Here is a 14972-nt window from a genome sequence, read left to right as displayed (position 1 = left end):
GCCTAGGTTGAAGAGAATCACAAATGTAAGAATGAGAATGAACATTTTGTTGTCATTTCCTGTCTATGTCTAGTCTTGGGATTGGGTACGTTAGGCCACACGTAGGAAAGACGTCTTGAATATAAGAGGATGCTAAGGAACTGATCACTGGAGATCAAATGTGGATACAACCGTCGTGCCAATGGCCATGGGGTTCTGCGCATGGCTGAATGGCCCATTGCAAAAGCACTGCCATGGCGGAAACTAAGAACTTGATCCCTACCTATTAAAGGTAGGCATAGATTCCTGTACAGCCGACATAGTGTGATATTTGGTGTGAATAGGTACCTGGGTTAAAAGCGCTCACTTCATCAAGTATAACGGTTCTTCCGTGCCTGGAAAATTCAGGCCTATGCCTGAGAACCAAATCCCGAGACTCTTCGCATAAGGCTTGCTGCCCTTTTCGAGAAGGTCGAGGGAGGTAGTTGGCCACGAGAGAAGGATAATCCGGGTTGAGCCGAGGAAAGTCCGGATTGACAGTAGAAGCTCCTCCACCTTATTTCACCTGAGCGTATGCCTCTAACGCATCATGCAACTGCCCAAAGAGACCATTATGCCAGCTTCTCACCTCCTTCCATTCACTCTCCGGCAGAGTCGCGTGCATCATTCGCAGCCAGGCACCGACAATAAAGTCCGCATAGGTCGCTCTTGCACCGAGCAGAAATGGCCCACTCGTGTCCTTGGAGAATACCTTGGCCAGGCCACCCAGCGTATTCCGAAACGATTCTTTCACCTTCTCTCGCGCCTCGCCGGCCAACCGAAAGTCCTCCCAGCGCGTAAGACCCGCGCGCCGGGCGAACTCCGCCTTACTGATATCGGCCGTCGCTGGATCAAACGGAAATTCCTGAACCGCGAGCGATACATGTGCGGTAAATGCAGCGTCGACGTTCACATTGAATTTAGCATATTCCGGAAAATCGCTGTTGCTACACTCCGACAGCGGTACTGGGGTCGCCGGATCTTGGGCAAACTCGTAGTCGATGGTCTGTGGAGGGAAGAGGTCACCCGCCCCTGAGTTCGGATATGTCTTCTGCAAGTAGACTGCGATATCGAAGGAGTCGCCGACCAAGGATCCAGTGCTAGGATCCTCGATGATCGGCAGGGTAAAGAAGTCGGTCCCATCGGCAAATTTGCGACAGGGCGGGACTTTCAGACCTTTGCGTACTTTTGCAACGTCGGGTAAAGGTACCCAGGAGGTCGAGTATGGGACATTTTTGAAGTTGAGTGCCAATCGGGTTTTCCAAGGGTTTGGTGAGCAGCAGGTCTTCTCCACCGGGGGCCGCATGGCGATGTCGTAGAAGACGATTGGAGTTGGCGGCATGGCGAGCGATTGTTTAGGGATTGTTTTCGGGATGAAGGATATTCTGCTACGAAGCGAAATAAATGAGATCAACTGTTGATTAAATAGAACATCCATAGGATTATCTATGGTCTTTAGATATGAAGTCAAAATGATTCAGGATGACTCATGATGGTTGACGTCACTAGTTTACTTGGCTTTCTAAACGCTGTCGAAGTAGCCGAGGCACTTTTGGCAGCCAACCACACATTCGAAGCCTCCTCAATAATATCAATGGCTGGCGGTCACATAGAATCTGTACAATGATGTAGCCGGTTAAAATGAGAAACAACCTTGCACAAGAATCCGCATGGCCCTGCTGGCTTAGCCTTTAGCAAGCATACGGCTACACTTTCGCCATCTATCCGTGATTTTTTGACAATCCCTATGTACAGATAAAAGTCGTAGCTGTCTAAATCTGGCTGACTTCCTCAACACGTCGGCTTTGGTTGACTGTAAGACGGAGCTGTCTGCCTTCCCAGCCGGAAGCAGGAGCGTTTGCAGTCGTTGCGTGGCGTATGGGTTTGAAGGTGCCCTGGCGGAGGGTTTCGGTATAAAGCTCGTAGGAGGGATAGTCTATGCCTGTTAGCTCGACGGCGCATATGTTATTAAGCGGTTGCTTACAGCCATTGACGAAGTTAGTTACTTGTTCTTCGGTCATGCCGGTTCCTTTGGCTGCGCGAAGGGTTCTCTCTTGCTCCTGGCGCCAGTCATAGACGTAATGGAGATCTTGCGCATCACTGTGGGTTGTCAGCATCGCGATCGTGTTTGAGCGATAATCAGCCAACATACATATGAATCAGGGCGTCCAGCCGGCTATCGACTGTTAGCGTCAAGTCTCCTTCAACGACTGGAGCACTAAGCCTACTCTGTGATCGCATCGTACTCGCGCAACGCATCGTTCACGGCTTTGACGTCCTCAAACTTGACATAACCCAGCCTCCCATTGTAGCCGGCCTGTTCCTTCTGGTGCGTGGCTGCTTCCCATTTCTGTCGAAGCACCTCATCATCCCATGCGCGGAACCCAACACTCCATCCCTCGAAGATCACCACCTTGACTTTCTCCTGACCGTCTGCATTGACAATCTGCCAGTTCGATCGGGGCACGCGGTCTCCCTGGCCCGCGAAGGCGGACTTGTCGTACTGGGGGATCGGGGTGGGCTGCTCTGCGCGCAGGGAGTCGAAGACCTCTTTCGCTAGAGGGAGATCATGGGTGCCCGGTTGACCACGATGTTGAAGGAGTGGGTTATCTGGGAAGGTTCTGGCAAGATTGACTTGTTGGTCGTGCGGAAGATAGAGATCGTCGAGGGAGAGGGTGACAACGGCGAGAGAGTAAGGAGGAGCACGCAGGGTGGATTGCAGGGTGGAGACCTGTGCAGTATGCGTCAGTGTGGGTGAAATGCAGATACAGGTATTGTTGCAGCGGAAAGGGAAGCCGTACCAGGACGGTTTTGCCGGCCCCTTGCACGCCGTTCAGACCGAGGAAGAAAGGTGGGGTATCGGCGGGGTTGTTTCCATGGCGCAACTGGTGCTGCTTTAGGCGGTCGAGGAGGAAGGGGATGCAATGTTGGGACTTGTCGTCGATGATCTGAGGCATTATGAGATGGTAGTTGGAGTTAGATGGATATCATGGAGGGGATGAATTGCAGGTTCTTGAGGCTATATAGAAGTGGGCTGGGAGCGTATCGGAGAAGAGCCGAGCGGATCTGGGGAGGAATTCCGGGGCGGAAATACCCACTCCGAAGCCAGGTGTTCTGGGCATGATGGAGTGTGTTGAGGACGGAGAGTGAGTGCAATTCTATCAAGTACGCAGTATGGAGGTGTTTGTACAGATACCTCCTGAGCAGGAAGGTTAGTAGTATCTGGTTATAATTTGAGAATCACGAGACATGACGTAAGATCACATGTTCAGGCATTAGTTATCCATGATTAGTCATTTACATGGTTATCCATAGTTATGCCCACCACAACAACAACCACAACCACGATCAATCTCCTCGACGGCACGACAACATCGATAGACTATATTTAAAATCACTCCAATAACTCCAGTGATGCATACAGCACCCTCACACCCCTAGGTCCGGCCTCCCGTGGCTGACTCGGCATGTGATGGGGCATCATCTGCCTAGTCCCAACCGCCCGTCCAGCCAACCGCCGAGCTGCAAAGATGCCGAGGTTCCTTTTCTCCCACCTTGCCGAGCGTGACCTCCGTCTGCTTCCCCCGGATTCTTCTCTCGACCTCATCCTCTCTCTCCTCCTCTCCTCTTCTTCTGGCCCCAGACTCTCCCTCTTATAACTCGCTCGGTTCCGAGGTCCTTCTTCTTCCTCTGTTCCTCCTTCTCCTGTGATTTATTTTTATACCCTCTTCTTCCCGTCCTCTCCTGACATTCCTCTCCTCATCTCCCTCACTCTCCCTCACCCCCTCTCACACATCCACAATGTCGGAGTTACGCTTTGATAACCAGACCGTCGTCGTGACGGGTGCTGGTGGTGGTCTGGGCAAGGCCTATGCTACCTTCTTCGCATCCCGGGGTGCCAACGTCGTCGTCAACGACCTCGGTGGCTCTCACCAAGGTGAGGGCAAGTCCTCCAAGGTACGTCACGTCATATCACATGCAAATCCTCCCAAAATATCCCTCGCAAATCTCACTGACATCAAATCTTCACAGGCTGCCGACGTCGTTGTCGAGGAGATCCGTGCCGCCGGCGGCAAGGCCGTCGCCAACTACGACAGCGTCGAGAATGGCGAAGCCATCATCGACACCGCGATCAAGAACTTCGGCCGTATTGATGTCCTCATCAACAACGCCGGTATCCTCCGGGATATCAGCTTCAAGAACATGAAGGATCAGGACTGGGATCTGATCAACAAGGTCCACACCTATGGTGCATACAAGGTGGGCCATCCATTATCCTTCATCTGCGTCTCCCCTACTGACAGCGTCAGTGTGCTCGCGCCGCCTGGCCTCACTTCCGGAAACAGAAGTACGGCCGTGTCATCAACACTGCCTCCGCTGCCGGTCTCTTCGGTAGCTTCGGTCAGGCCAACTATTCCGCCGCCAAGCTCGGTCAGGTCGGTTTCACCGAGACCCTGGCTAAGGAGGGTGCCAAGTACAACATCATTGCCAATGTCATTGCTCCTATTGGTATGTTCCTCCACAAGTTAGTTTCAATGGTATTTCCGGGCCCTCCTAACTCTCTATAGCCGCTAGCCGCATGACTGCTACCGTCATGCCCCCTGAGGTCCTCGAGAACCTCAAGCCCGACTGGGTTGTCCCTCTCGTTGCCGTCCTCGTCCACTCCTCCAACACCACCGAGACCGGTGGTATCTACGAAGTTGGTGGTGGTCACGTCGCTAAGCTGCGCTGGGAGCGTGCCAAGGGTGCTCTCCTCAAGACCGATGACTCCCTCACTCCCGGCGCTATCGCCCGTCAGTGGAACGGCGTCAACGACTTCTCTGCCCCTAGCTATCCTACCGGCCCGGCCGACTTTATGACTCTCCTGGAAGATGGCCTGAAGACTCCCAGCGCTCCCGCTGGTCAGGAGCCCGACTTCAAGGGCAAGGTGGCCCTCGTCACCGGTGGCGGTAACGGTCTTGGCCGCTGCTACTGCCTTTTATTCGCCAAGTACGGTGCCTCCGTCGTTGTCAACGATCTCGTTGACCCTGAGCCTGTCGTTAAGGAGATCCGCCAGATGGGCGGCAAGGCCGTTGGCAACAAGGCCTCCTGCGAGGACGGTGACGCTGTCATCAAGACCGCCATCGATGCTTTTGGACGCATTGATATCCTCGTCAACAACGCCGGTATCCTGCGTGACAAGGCCTTCACCAACATGAGCGATGAGCTCTGGAACCCCGTCATCAACGTCCACCTCCGTGGTACCTACAAGGTCACCAAGGCTGCCTGGCCTTACATGCTCAAGCAGAAGTACGGCCGCATCATCAACACCGCCAGCACCAGCGGTATCTATGGTAACTTCGGTCAGGCCAACTACGCCGCTGCTAAGCTCGGTATCCTTGGTTTCTCCCGCACCCTCGCCCTCGAGGGCGCCAAGTACAACATCAAGGTCAACACCATCGCTCCCAACGCCGGTACCAACATGACCCGTACCATCATGCCCGAGGAGATGGTCCAGGCCTTCAAGCCCGACTACGTCGCCCCTCTCGTGGTCCTCCTTGGTTCTGACATGGCCCCTGAGCCCTCCACCAAGGGTCTCTTCGAGTGCGGCAGTGGCTGGTTTGCCCGTACCCGCTGGCAGCGCACCGGTGGTCACGGCTTCCCCGTTGACGTGAAGCTCACTCCCGAGGCCGTCCTCAAGCAGTGGAACCAGATTGCCAACTTCGACGACGGCCGCGCCGACCACCCCGAGGATGGCCAGGCTGGTACCGAGAAGGTCATGGCCAACATGGCCAACCGCTCCGGTGGTGAGGAGGGTGGCAATGACATCCTCGCCAACATCGAGAAGGCCAAGCAGGCTAAGAGCGACGGTACTCCCTTCGACTACGTCGACCGGGACATTATCCTCTACAACCTCAGCTTGGGTGCCAAGCGCACCGACCTGCCTCTTGTCTACGAGAACAACGAGCACTTCCAGGCCCTCCCCACCTACGGTGTGATCCCCTGGTTCAACACCGCCACCCCCTGGAACATGGACGACATCGTCAAGAACTTCTCCCCCATGATGCTCCTGCACGGTGAGCAGTACATGGAGGTCCGCAAGTTCCCCATCCCCACCGCCGCCAACACCGTCACGTACCCCCACCTCATCGACGTGGTCGACAAGGGCAACGCCGCTCTCGTTGTTGCCGGCTACACCACCAAGGACGCGAAGACCGGTGAGGATCTCTTCTACAACGAGTCCACTGTCTTCATCCGTGGCTCTGGTGGCTTCGGTGGCTCTCCCAAGCCCACCGCCGTTCGCCCCAAGGGCGCCACCGCCGCCTACAAGCCCCCCAAGCGTCAGCCCGACGCCGTCGTTGAGGAGAAGACCTCCGAGGACCAGGCCGCCCTCTACCGTCTCAACGGTGACCGCAACCCTCTCCACATCGACCCTGAGTTCAGCAAGGTCGGTGGCTTCAAGATCCCCATCCTCCACGGTCTCTGCTCCCTCGGTGTCTCCGGTAAGCACGTGTTCACCAAGTTCGGTGCCTTCAAGAACCTGAAGGTCCGTTTCGCCGGTGTCGTGCTCCCCGGTCAGACCCTGAAGACCGAGATGTGGAAGGAGGGCAACACTGTCGTCTTCCAGACCACCGTCGTCGACACTGGCAAGCCCGCCATCACCGGTGCCGGTGTTGAGCTGTTGGAGGGTGCTAAGGCGAAGTTGTAAAATAATGCGGGTCAGTTCTATTATGGGTTCGGAGTGAATAAATTGTGTAAATAGATATCATGCTTGTCTTGCAGCAATTCCATTATGTTTTGACTTTCATGGGGTCTCCATCGCTGGTGTAGTAGAAAATGTATGTCGGATTGTAGGTTAAACCAACGGTAAAAATATATCTGAAGTTTCAACTAGAATACAAATGTCTGTAAGTGTCGTCGTTTCATGCCAGTGGAATCGTAAAATGGCTTCTAAAAGCCAAAGTTTTTTGATAGTAGTCAGAATATATATTGGGAGATATCCATGGGCTACGGTGCAAATAATACCGAAGAACCACCATATCCCGAAGAAACCGCCGAAAGATGGCCTCGAATAAATCGCGTTACTATGAAAAATGCGAATTGTCTCTAGCACGATGAATTAAATAGAAACCATACATTGACGTGAAGTATATCGCGCTGGTTTGGGATGTGGACGTCTGCTTATGTAACGGAATATGCGGACATCATCTGTTCTTCTGGCCATCTTACGGGTCTTCCACGCTCGCATTCCTCATCTATCCTGCTACCTAATCACCCTCCCTGTGGCCCATTCGATTCTACTCTTGCCTTTGCAATTCCCTCTCCCCCGGCTTCCCCACCTTGTCCGATCATGTAGCGGGTCCGACTCCCTTGCATGCAACGATGGTGCTTTCGCTACCTATCTCGCGATTAGCGAGGCCCTACACCACCCAATCCTCCAGCGATGGCGTCCTCTCGAATACGATCACCGAAGCCCTCCGAAATAACCCCTTTGGCACACGCTCTCGGTCTGAATCGGCGGCGGCTACCCCCGACGAGCGTTCGAAGCCAGAGGCAAAGGAGCTGAACGATGACTTGGAAACCCTGAGTCTGATCTTCCCCGATGTGAAGATTGAGGTCTTCCGGGAGCTCCTCGTCCGATTCCAGGGCGACAGCCGCCTCCGCGTCTGCGTTGACCAGCTCCTGCGCAACAAGAACGAGTGGGTGGCCGGACGGTGGAATGTTCAGGAAGGAACAACTGGTGGAAACGCGGATGCAGACTGCCCTCGAGACATCAATGCCGTCGTTCCTCCGCACGAACGTTTCCGGTCCCCCGAATATAAATCTGCAGTCAAGGCGGCCCTGGTCAAGGAATTCAACGTCCTCAGCAAGAGCACCGTCGAGGCCGTACTCGCCGAGGTCAATTTTGATTACCTACGTGCGCGTCCCACCCTCCACGATCTGTCGCGGAAGACGTGGCGTGCCGCTATCAACAACATCCTCCCATTCAGAAGTAAGCGCGAGCGTGATCCGCACCACCCACTGATTGTGTGGCAGCGACACGCGGACGAGATTATTCCCCAGCTAAAAGAGACTGGGTGTGTGGAGCTGGATCAGGAACTGCACAGCGCGTTGCTGGTACCGCTGCTCCGGGCAAATCAAGAGGCGCGGGAAGAGAACGACCAGCTGCTTGCGCAGGAACTGAACACCCACGAAGCCAAGATGATGGACGCATTGTTTGAGTGCGAGTGCTGTCTGTCGGATGTCACCTTTGAGCAGATAGCCACATGCTCGGAGCTTTGCCATGTCATATGCTATGCCTGCATTCGTCGGACGGTCCATGAGGCGCTGTTCGGCCAGGGTTGGAGGCAATCTGTTGACACGGAGCGCTCGACTCTGAAGTGTCTGGCGCCTGTTGCTGAACCCTGCCCTGGAAGTCTGAATTCCGATGTCGTGAAGCAGGCTATACTTCTTGATAAGGCCGGTTTCGAGACGTATACAAAGTTCGAGACCCGCTTGGCTTCCGATGCCCTGGTTATGACCCAACTGAAGCTCATTCGTTGCCCCTCATGTGCTTACGCTGAGGTGGATCCTGCGCATCACCCTCCCGAGGGGGGGGTCCGGTGGCGGTTCCGCCGGCAAGCCATGAGCTTTTCCACCGTTCTAATAACCTTGCTCTTGCTCGATTTGATTGGCTTGCTCATGATTCCACTCATCGTGATACACCTCCGCGATCCGACCACCCTCCCCAGTGTCTGGCGCAACTCGATCACCAACCTGTATCTCAAGTATCGACCGAAGAAGTTCACTTGCGCCAACTCGCTTTGTCGACAGGTTAGCTGTATCACATGCCAAAAACCGTGGCGTGATCCCCATGTATGCCATGAGCCGCTCCTGCTTGATCTCCGCGCTACTGTGGAGGCCGCTCGAACAGCTGCCGTGAAGCGTACCTGCCCCCGCTGCGGCACGTCTTTTGTCAAGTCCTCGGGCTGCAATAAACTAACATGTGTTTGCGGATACTCAATGTGTTATATCTGCCGGAAAGGTCTCGTCTCTCGGGCTAGCAGACCTGATGGCCGCCGCGGAAACCAAGAGAATATCCGCATGATCGGAGGTGGGATGGTTATAGAAAACCGCGCTGGAGCCGTGCCGGGACCATTTGAGGCGTTCCAGGAAGAAATAGACGACGGATATCACCATTTCTGCGAGCATTTTCGTGTGTTCCCCGGGGCTAAATGCAATCAGTGCAACAAGTGCGAACTCTACCAGGATGAGGATGAGGAGGCCGTGGCGCGCCGTGCTGGTGCAAAAGCAGAGCGTGAGTGGCACGCCCGACAGGAGGGCGCTGCGGTAGGTATCAGCCTCCATGTGAACCATGATTTTTCCAAGAACGACCGGGGTTCCGCTCGTGGAGTCGGTAATGGCTGGAGCTACTGGCTGGGTGAGGCGTGGCAGAATGGGCAGTCCCTGGTGGACACCCTCGTTGAACGTGTGGTGGTGATTGAACAGCTATGATGACGGTTTTTCGTTTTGCTTTTGGATTGGCGTTTTGGCGGAGTCGGTATGGCATACAAGAACGGCCTGCTTGATCATGATGTAATGAGACATGACCTTCCTTCGTGGCTAAATTATTATATTATATCTTAATTATAGGCTATTATCCCCACGATTGATAGCTGCAGGGTTAATAAGAGTCCTCAAATCAGAATGCCCCCTATTCTTTCTTCTCGGCATTCCCATCCCCTTCTTGTGCATTCGCAGACTCTGCTCTCTTATCATTGCTTCCGTTGTTCTCATCCGTCGGGCTAGGATCTCTCTCGACATCCCCATGTCCAATCTCGCCATTGAGTCTCTTCTCACCCTCCGCCTTCAATTTCTCATCGTCAGCCCGCTTCAGCCCAACCTGCGGCATCAGGACAAAGGCCAAAACGAATGCAAACGCAGCCAACGACGCCCCAATGAGGAAGATAATCCGGAACCCGCGCTTATACGCGGGGATCAGCAGCGCACGCGCATGTGCAGCCTCGTCCGCTGGGAGTTTGGACAGATAATTTTGGGGGCTGGACAGGAAGGCTCGTTGTTCTGAGTCCGACAAGCCCAGGGAGGCAATCGACGAACCGATCAGGTTGTTTCTACGCTTTCTATTAGTTCTCCAACATAGTCCTCTGGGAGCCGATTCGCTTACATGATGGTTCCGGCGATGGCGAGGGCGAGTGTTCCACCGAGATTCCGGACGAAGCTGATAACGTTAGTCCATGTTATACTTCATTGATTGCATTAGTGGGGACGAACTTCCGGAAAGAGGTTACGACGGCCATGTCTCGTCGTTCGACGCCAGCTTGCACGGCGATTAATGCACTGATTGGTGTTAGTTGAGGGTTGGGGCTGATGGGCGGACGGCCTTACGGTTGTAGAGTGTTTCCTACACCAACGCCGGTGAGAAGACCGTATCCGATCTGCTTGCCCAGTCCGGAGGACTTATCAAGGGTCGAGAAGAGACCCAGACCCACGGCCCAGATCATCCAGCCGAAGAGGATGCATTCTCTGTAGCGGCCGACCCAGTGAACCACCAATCCGGAGAGAGTGCTGCTCACGGCTGTTGCAGTCAGCACACACAAGGGCCACAAGGTGGTAGGTTCAACGGGAATAGAGACATACTCTGCATCAGGGTAATCGGGAGGAGCATTGCGCCGGCCTTGACGGTCGAGTACTCGAACACGAGCTGGTAGAACGTCGGGATGTAGTAGACCTGCACGAGGAAGTTCCACCCGTTGATGAACATAGTCAAGCACGCACCATTCACGATGCGTGAGGTGAAGATGTGCATCGGGACGAGCGGATACTTCGTCCCCTTCCACTGCCACGCAACAAACGCTACACAGACGACGCCCCCAACGACCAGCGTGGCGATGACATGCGCCGACTGCCACGCATACTCGCCTCCGCCCCAGTTCAAGCCCAGCAGAAGCACCGCCGTGCCGCCCAGCGCCAGCGCGGCCCCGAAGAAGTCAATTGCCGCGAGCTTCACGCGCCAGTCGCCGGTCACCTTGCGCAGCGGCATGAAGAAGAACACGCATGCGGTGCAGATAGCCGTTAGCGGCAGGTTCAGCCGGAAGATCCAGCGCCAGCCGTCGTGGCCGGTGGAGGCCAACGCACCGCCGATGACGGGGCCGATGCCGTTCGCGATGGCCACGACTGCACCCAGGATGCCCTGGTATTTGCCGCGTTCGCGGAGCGGCACCACGTCGCTGACGATCATCTGCGCGACGGTCATCAGGCCACCGCCGCCCACACCGGTGAAGGCGCGGAAGATGATCAGTTGCGTGGCGGTCTGCGCGAGGGACGCGGCCAGACTGCCGAAAAAGAAGATGGCCAGGCCGACGAAGAGGACGAGCTTGCGCGACCAGATGTCTGACAGGCGGCCGTAAAGGAGCTGGAAGCATGTGGATGTGCTGGCGATTTGTTAGTATGGACTCGTGTGGGCAGATAGGGAGGGGATATGTACACGAAGTAGCCACCGGAGATCCAGGCTGTCTGGTCGCTGGCGTGGAGGGCGTTGCCGATGATGGATAAACTGGCTGCGAGGGTGGTTTGGTCCATCAAGGCAATGAGGTCGACTGTCGAGCAGGCGAGGAATATCTGGTGCTCATGTTAAGAGAAGGTGGTGGTGCCGTCCAGCTGGGGGTGTATACCGTGATGATGGTGCTGGGGGGCACATAGTGCGTTTGTTCGTTGAAGACATGGACGGCGGGTTTGGCGTCGGCCGAGTCCGAACTGGAAGTATTGGACGGACTCGAGGGCTTGTCCTGCGCGAGAGCTGCCCCGGACATGGCTGTTGGGTGTCGTGCCTACTTTCCTGCGCCTAAAGATGAAAACTGTGTAGAAATGAAGCTCTGGAGGATCACCGGCTTAAAACCTCCGAGGACAGGATGGAGCTGAGACAGCGACATGATCTCGCTAAGCGAGAAAACCCCGGTGGACAGAAAACTGAAGATCAATTCTAGATTTATTCTATAGCCGAGGATCTGCTACTCATCTCGTCGTTGCGGTGGGATCATGAGGAATTTTCCGTCTGGCGCGCGCGGTCCGGTTTAGGGTTACGACGGTAGGGATCAGCGCCATCATGCCCGAAACCTGCTCAAACGCTCTCATCAAGGTCCTCAATTGCCAAGACGATATTCATCTGTCTGCACTGAGGACCTGCGGTGGTTGTATGTTTTTGTACGTTTCCCCTATCCTGCGATAGGGACCTTGCAAGCCTCATCCAGTCTTGGCTGCTGCCAAGAGCGTGTTGGGTCTTGCTTGAGCTGGCGGAGTTTTGCTTCTTGATGCTTCGTAACCCTGTGGAGGTTGCTGCGATTGACGTGTAGGGCATAGGGCTATCTCGACGTTGTGATGGTGATGGTCACAAAGTTTCGTAGGGCTCAGATCTCGTGGGAATGATCGATCTGTGACGTCTGGGATGGTGCCCTACTCGACCGAGGCATGCCCATACTTGATCAATTCATGACACACCAAATGGATCCAATGTATACTATGCGGCATTTTGGCAGATTTCCATGAATAAAAACCCCCGACGGTTGCAGACCCTGTCTCGCTAGGTCGGGATCCAGCCATGTAACAGTCCACTGCAATGCCAGATCTTAATTCTCCCAAGTACAGGTATTCCCAATCTCGAGTAAGATCATCAAGCTGACCGCTTGGCACTGAACATATTGCCGACGAGACAGTCGAGTATCGACCTATCATAAAGACCCGAAGCAGATGATCTACATCGGAGAAGACTCGCAAGGTCCCTGGGTACATGCAGAAGCCTAAATCCACCTCCGACCAAATGTGGGCAGCAGGGTTCTGTGAAATACGGGGCTGGAGTGGATCATGGTAGCAGGGAGTAGGAGGGGTTTCGCTTATACTGTCTGTATGTTGTACGGCGTATAGATATAATGCAGCGGCCGTCTGCATCATCAGGTGCAAAAAGTATATGCATCTCCGCCCCTTTTTCCCTCACACTGCATGCATATGTGACTTGTCAATCCTGCGTGTCTGCATAGCTTGTTCCCTTCTTTAGTTTCCTCTATATTTCCTGCACCATACCATGGCAAATATTAATGAACTCAATGTCTATTTTGGTCCGGATTCCCTGAAGAAATACTTCAATCCGGACTCCCAGCCCCCTCTCCCCCTGGTTGAGTTACCGGAGCATTTGAATCCATTTCACAAAGATGGCGTGCGAATCTATGCTAAGCTGATGACGATGCATCCTGCAAACAATGTCAAAGCTATGCCAGGTGTGATCCCCCACCTTCACTATTGAGGGGCCTTCACTAATCTCGCAGCGATGAACATGCTGGAGTCTAGCGTCGTACCGGGTAAAACGGACACAATCATTGAGTACAGCTCCGGTTCAACAGTCATTTCCATGTCCATGATCGCGCGGGTCATGCACGGTATACAGGACACACGGGCATACCTCAGCAACAAGACGAGCGAGGCTAAGCTGCGTTTGATGCAGTTCTTCGGTCTGAACATAACCCTGTTTGGTGGTCCCTCGCAACCTGAACCCTACGACGAACGTGGCGGGATCCAAAATGCACGTCGCATGGCTCTGGAGTCTGAACACATCCTCAACCCAAACCAATACGAAAATGATGACAACTGGGGTTCTCATATTAGATGGACAGGACCGCAGATCTTCAAACAACTTCCGGAGATTAACGTCCTGTGTGCCGGTATGGGTACCTCAGGAACCATGACTGGCTTGGGTACCTACTTCAAGAAGGCGAAGCCGTCTGTGTTCCGGCTTGGTGTGTGCACAGCCCCTGGAGATCGTGTCCCCGGACCTCGGTCGTTTGCTCTTATGAAGCCTGTGGAATTCCCCTGGAAAGAGGCAGTTGACAGCATTGAGGAGGTGGGTTCGCCGGAGTCATTCTCCTTGTCGCTCGATCTCTGTCGTGAGGGTATTGTCTGTGGTCCATCGTCTGGGTTCAATTTGCAGGGGCTATTCCAAATGCTGGAGAAACGCAAGGAAGAGGGCACATTGTCCGACCTACGTGGGCCCGATGGATCGATCCATTGCGTGTTCCTTTGTTGCGACCTGCCATACCAATATATCGCCGAGTACTTCCAGAAGCTTGGAGCCGACAAGTTCCACCCTATCACGAATGAGGTACGTTATAGCTCTTTTGTACTGCCTCCGACGGTTCATCGATACTAAACTGTTCCAGCAACTGACAAAGGTGGACCTTTACCGGTATGACGAGAGTTGGGAACGCAGCCCCGTGGTCCTGTTCACACACTTCTACGAGACTCCCTCCACTTCTCTTTCTCGGAGCCTACTTAGTTCCATTGTGCTGCGCCCGCAACGTTGCGTTCTAGACCTCCGCAGAGCTGCTGACTTTGACTCGTGGCATTTGCCTGGCTCAGTGAACTTGCCCCTCCAGACCCTCGACTCTCACACCCCGAAGCCCTTCTCGGATCCTGGTGTCCTCGAGGCCCAATGGCGAGAGCTTGAGGCGTTGTTCACGGACTCTGCTGTGGTGGGTCCTCTGCATGAGCACCACCCACATGTATTGGTCATTTGCTACAACGGCGACACGGCACGGGTAGCCACGAGTGTCCTGCGCGCTAAAGGCATAGAGGCAGACAGTCTGCGGGGAGGATACAAGGCTCTCCATGACCACGGTCTGTGGGGGGAGACGGCGTCCTGCTCCATGGTCACAAATAATGGCGCAGGTGCAAGCGCCACCAACATTGCCGTGCCGCTGCAGTCAAACTAGGCATTAGTTTCCGACGCTAAAGGCTTAGCTTTGTTTGTTGATTCATTTGTTGTTCTTGTTATGCCGATGTGGATGTGAAACGATGAGCACGATTCCTCCTGTCTTTGCTGGAATATAGTACTATACCTTGCATCAATAAACACGTTACCCGCTTTTTAATATCTATACAGACGCAGGAAGCAGATCGCGCGCAAATGTGCTCACAGCTGCAGTGTTGTC

General features: G+C 54.4%; 6 protein-coding genes across 6 annotated transcripts; 3 read left to right on the top strand and 3 right to left on the bottom strand.

The window, feature by feature from the left end:
- Positions 1-376: 376 nt before the first annotated feature.
- On the bottom strand, positions 377-2141 carry BDV59DRAFT_101820 (uncharacterized protein). Its single transcript, XM_073686440.1, has 2 exons — positions 2003-2141; positions 377-1954 (listed from the first exon to the last, which is right to left on the bottom strand). Exon 2 carries the CDS (start codon positions 1454-1456, stop codon positions 536-538), a length of 921 nt encoding a protein of 306 aa, XP_073544607.1. The 5' UTR covers positions 1457-1954; positions 2003-2141; the 3' UTR covers positions 377-535.
- BDV59DRAFT_185618 (TDA10 family protein) lies at positions 1470-3210 on the bottom strand. The gene is made up of 5 exons (XM_073690881.1): positions 2820-3210; positions 2247-2749; positions 2171-2194; positions 2003-2118; positions 1470-1954 (listed from the first exon to the last, which is right to left on the bottom strand). Exons 1-5 carry the CDS (start codon positions 2973-2975, stop codon positions 1791-1793), a joined length of 963 nt encoding a protein of 320 aa, XP_073544606.1. The 5' UTR covers positions 2976-3210; the 3' UTR covers positions 1470-1790.
- A 376-nt stretch (positions 3211-3586) lies between these two features.
- Positions 3587-6789, top strand: mfp (putative peroxisomal multifunctional beta-oxidation protein (MFP)). Its single transcript, XM_073686439.1, has 4 exons — positions 3587-3975; positions 4051-4278; positions 4329-4527; positions 4587-6789. The coding sequence occupies exons 1-4, from the start codon at positions 3820-3822 to the stop codon at positions 6704-6706; spliced, it is 2703 nt and encodes a 900-aa protein (XP_073544605.1). The 5' UTR covers positions 3587-3819; the 3' UTR covers positions 6707-6789.
- A 454-nt stretch (positions 6790-7243) lies between these two features.
- On the top strand, positions 7244-9591 carry BDV59DRAFT_101811 (E3 ubiquitin-protein ligase). The gene has a single exon (XM_073686438.1). The coding sequence runs from the start codon at positions 7381-7383 to the stop codon at positions 9490-9492; it is 2112 nt and encodes a 703-aa protein (XP_073544604.1). The 5' UTR covers positions 7244-7380; the 3' UTR covers positions 9493-9591.
- A 100-nt stretch (positions 9592-9691) lies between these two features.
- BDV59DRAFT_209992 (putative MFS drug transporter) lies at positions 9692-11939 on the bottom strand (the record flags this gene model as incomplete). The annotated part of the gene is made up of 7 exons (XM_073695502.1): positions 11670-11939; positions 11483-11616; positions 10636-11429; positions 10384-10573; positions 10270-10335; positions 10163-10240; positions 9692-10109 (listed from the first exon to the last, which is right to left on the bottom strand). Exons 1-7 carry the CDS (start codon positions 11805-11807, stop codon positions 9692-9694), a joined length of 1818 nt encoding a protein of 605 aa, XP_073544603.1. The 5' UTR covers positions 11808-11939.
- Positions 11940-12564: 625 nt separating this feature from the next.
- Positions 12565-14853, top strand: BDV59DRAFT_185612 (putative cysteine synthase B). Its single transcript, XM_073690880.1, has 3 exons — positions 12565-13265; positions 13314-14143; positions 14202-14853. Exons 1-3 carry the CDS (start codon positions 13073-13075, stop codon positions 14751-14753), a joined length of 1575 nt encoding a protein of 524 aa, XP_073544602.1. The 5' UTR covers positions 12565-13072; the 3' UTR covers positions 14754-14853.
- Positions 14854-14972: the final 119 nt, after the last annotated feature.

This window comes from Aspergillus ambiguus, assembly GCF_047715705.1.
Source record: "Aspergillus ambiguus strain CBS 117.58 unplaced genomic scaffold BDV59scaffold_37, whole genome shotgun sequence".
In the NCBI taxonomy this organism is placed as follows: Eukaryota; Fungi; Ascomycota; class Eurotiomycetes; order Eurotiales; family Aspergillaceae; genus Aspergillus; species Aspergillus ambiguus.
The sequence above is the reverse complement of the archived record's forward strand: the minus strand, read 5'-3'. Positions and strand labels throughout refer to the sequence as shown.

Excerpts from the sequence above, each read along its gene's own strand:
- BDV59DRAFT_185618 (XM_073690881.1), bottom strand. The coding sequence starts at position 2,975 with ATGCCTCAGATCATCGACGACAAGTCCCAACATTGCATCCCCTTCCTC. Across the intron at positions 2,750-2,819 it reads GGGCCGGCAAAACCGTCCTG|GTCTCCACCCTGCAATCCAC; the intron begins GTACGGCTTCCC and ends CATACTGCACAG. Across the intron at positions 1,955-2,002 it reads AACTAACTTCGTCAATGGCT|ACTATCCCTCCTACGAGCTT; the intron begins GTAAGCAACCGC and ends TAACAGGCATAG.
- mfp (XM_073686439.1), top strand. The coding sequence starts at position 3,820 with ATGTCGGAGTTACGCTTTGATAACCAGACCGTCGTCGTGACGGGTGCT. Across the intron at positions 4,279-4,328 it reads ACACCTATGGTGCATACAAG|TGTGCTCGCGCCGCCTGGCC; the intron begins GTGGGCCATCCA and ends TGACAGCGTCAG. Across the intron at positions 4,528-4,586 it reads CAATGTCATTGCTCCTATTG|CCGCTAGCCGCATGACTGCT; the intron begins GTATGTTCCTCC and ends AACTCTCTATAG.
- BDV59DRAFT_101811 (XM_073686438.1), top strand. The coding sequence starts at position 7,381 with ATGGTGCTTTCGCTACCTATCTCGCGATTAGCGAGGCCCTACACCACC.
- BDV59DRAFT_185612 (XM_073690880.1), top strand. The coding sequence starts at position 13,073 with ATGGCAAATATTAATGAACTCAATGTCTATTTTGGTCCGGATTCCCTG. Across the intron at positions 13,266-13,313 it reads CAATGTCAAAGCTATGCCAG|CGATGAACATGCTGGAGTCT; the intron begins GTGTGATCCCCC and ends CTAATCTCGCAG. Across the intron at positions 14,144-14,201 it reads TCCACCCTATCACGAATGAG|CAACTGACAAAGGTGGACCT; the intron begins GTACGTTATAGC and ends AAACTGTTCCAG.
- BDV59DRAFT_101820 (XM_073686440.1), bottom strand. The coding sequence starts at position 1,456 with ATGGATGTTCTATTTAATCAACAGTTGATCTCATTTATTTCGCTTCGT.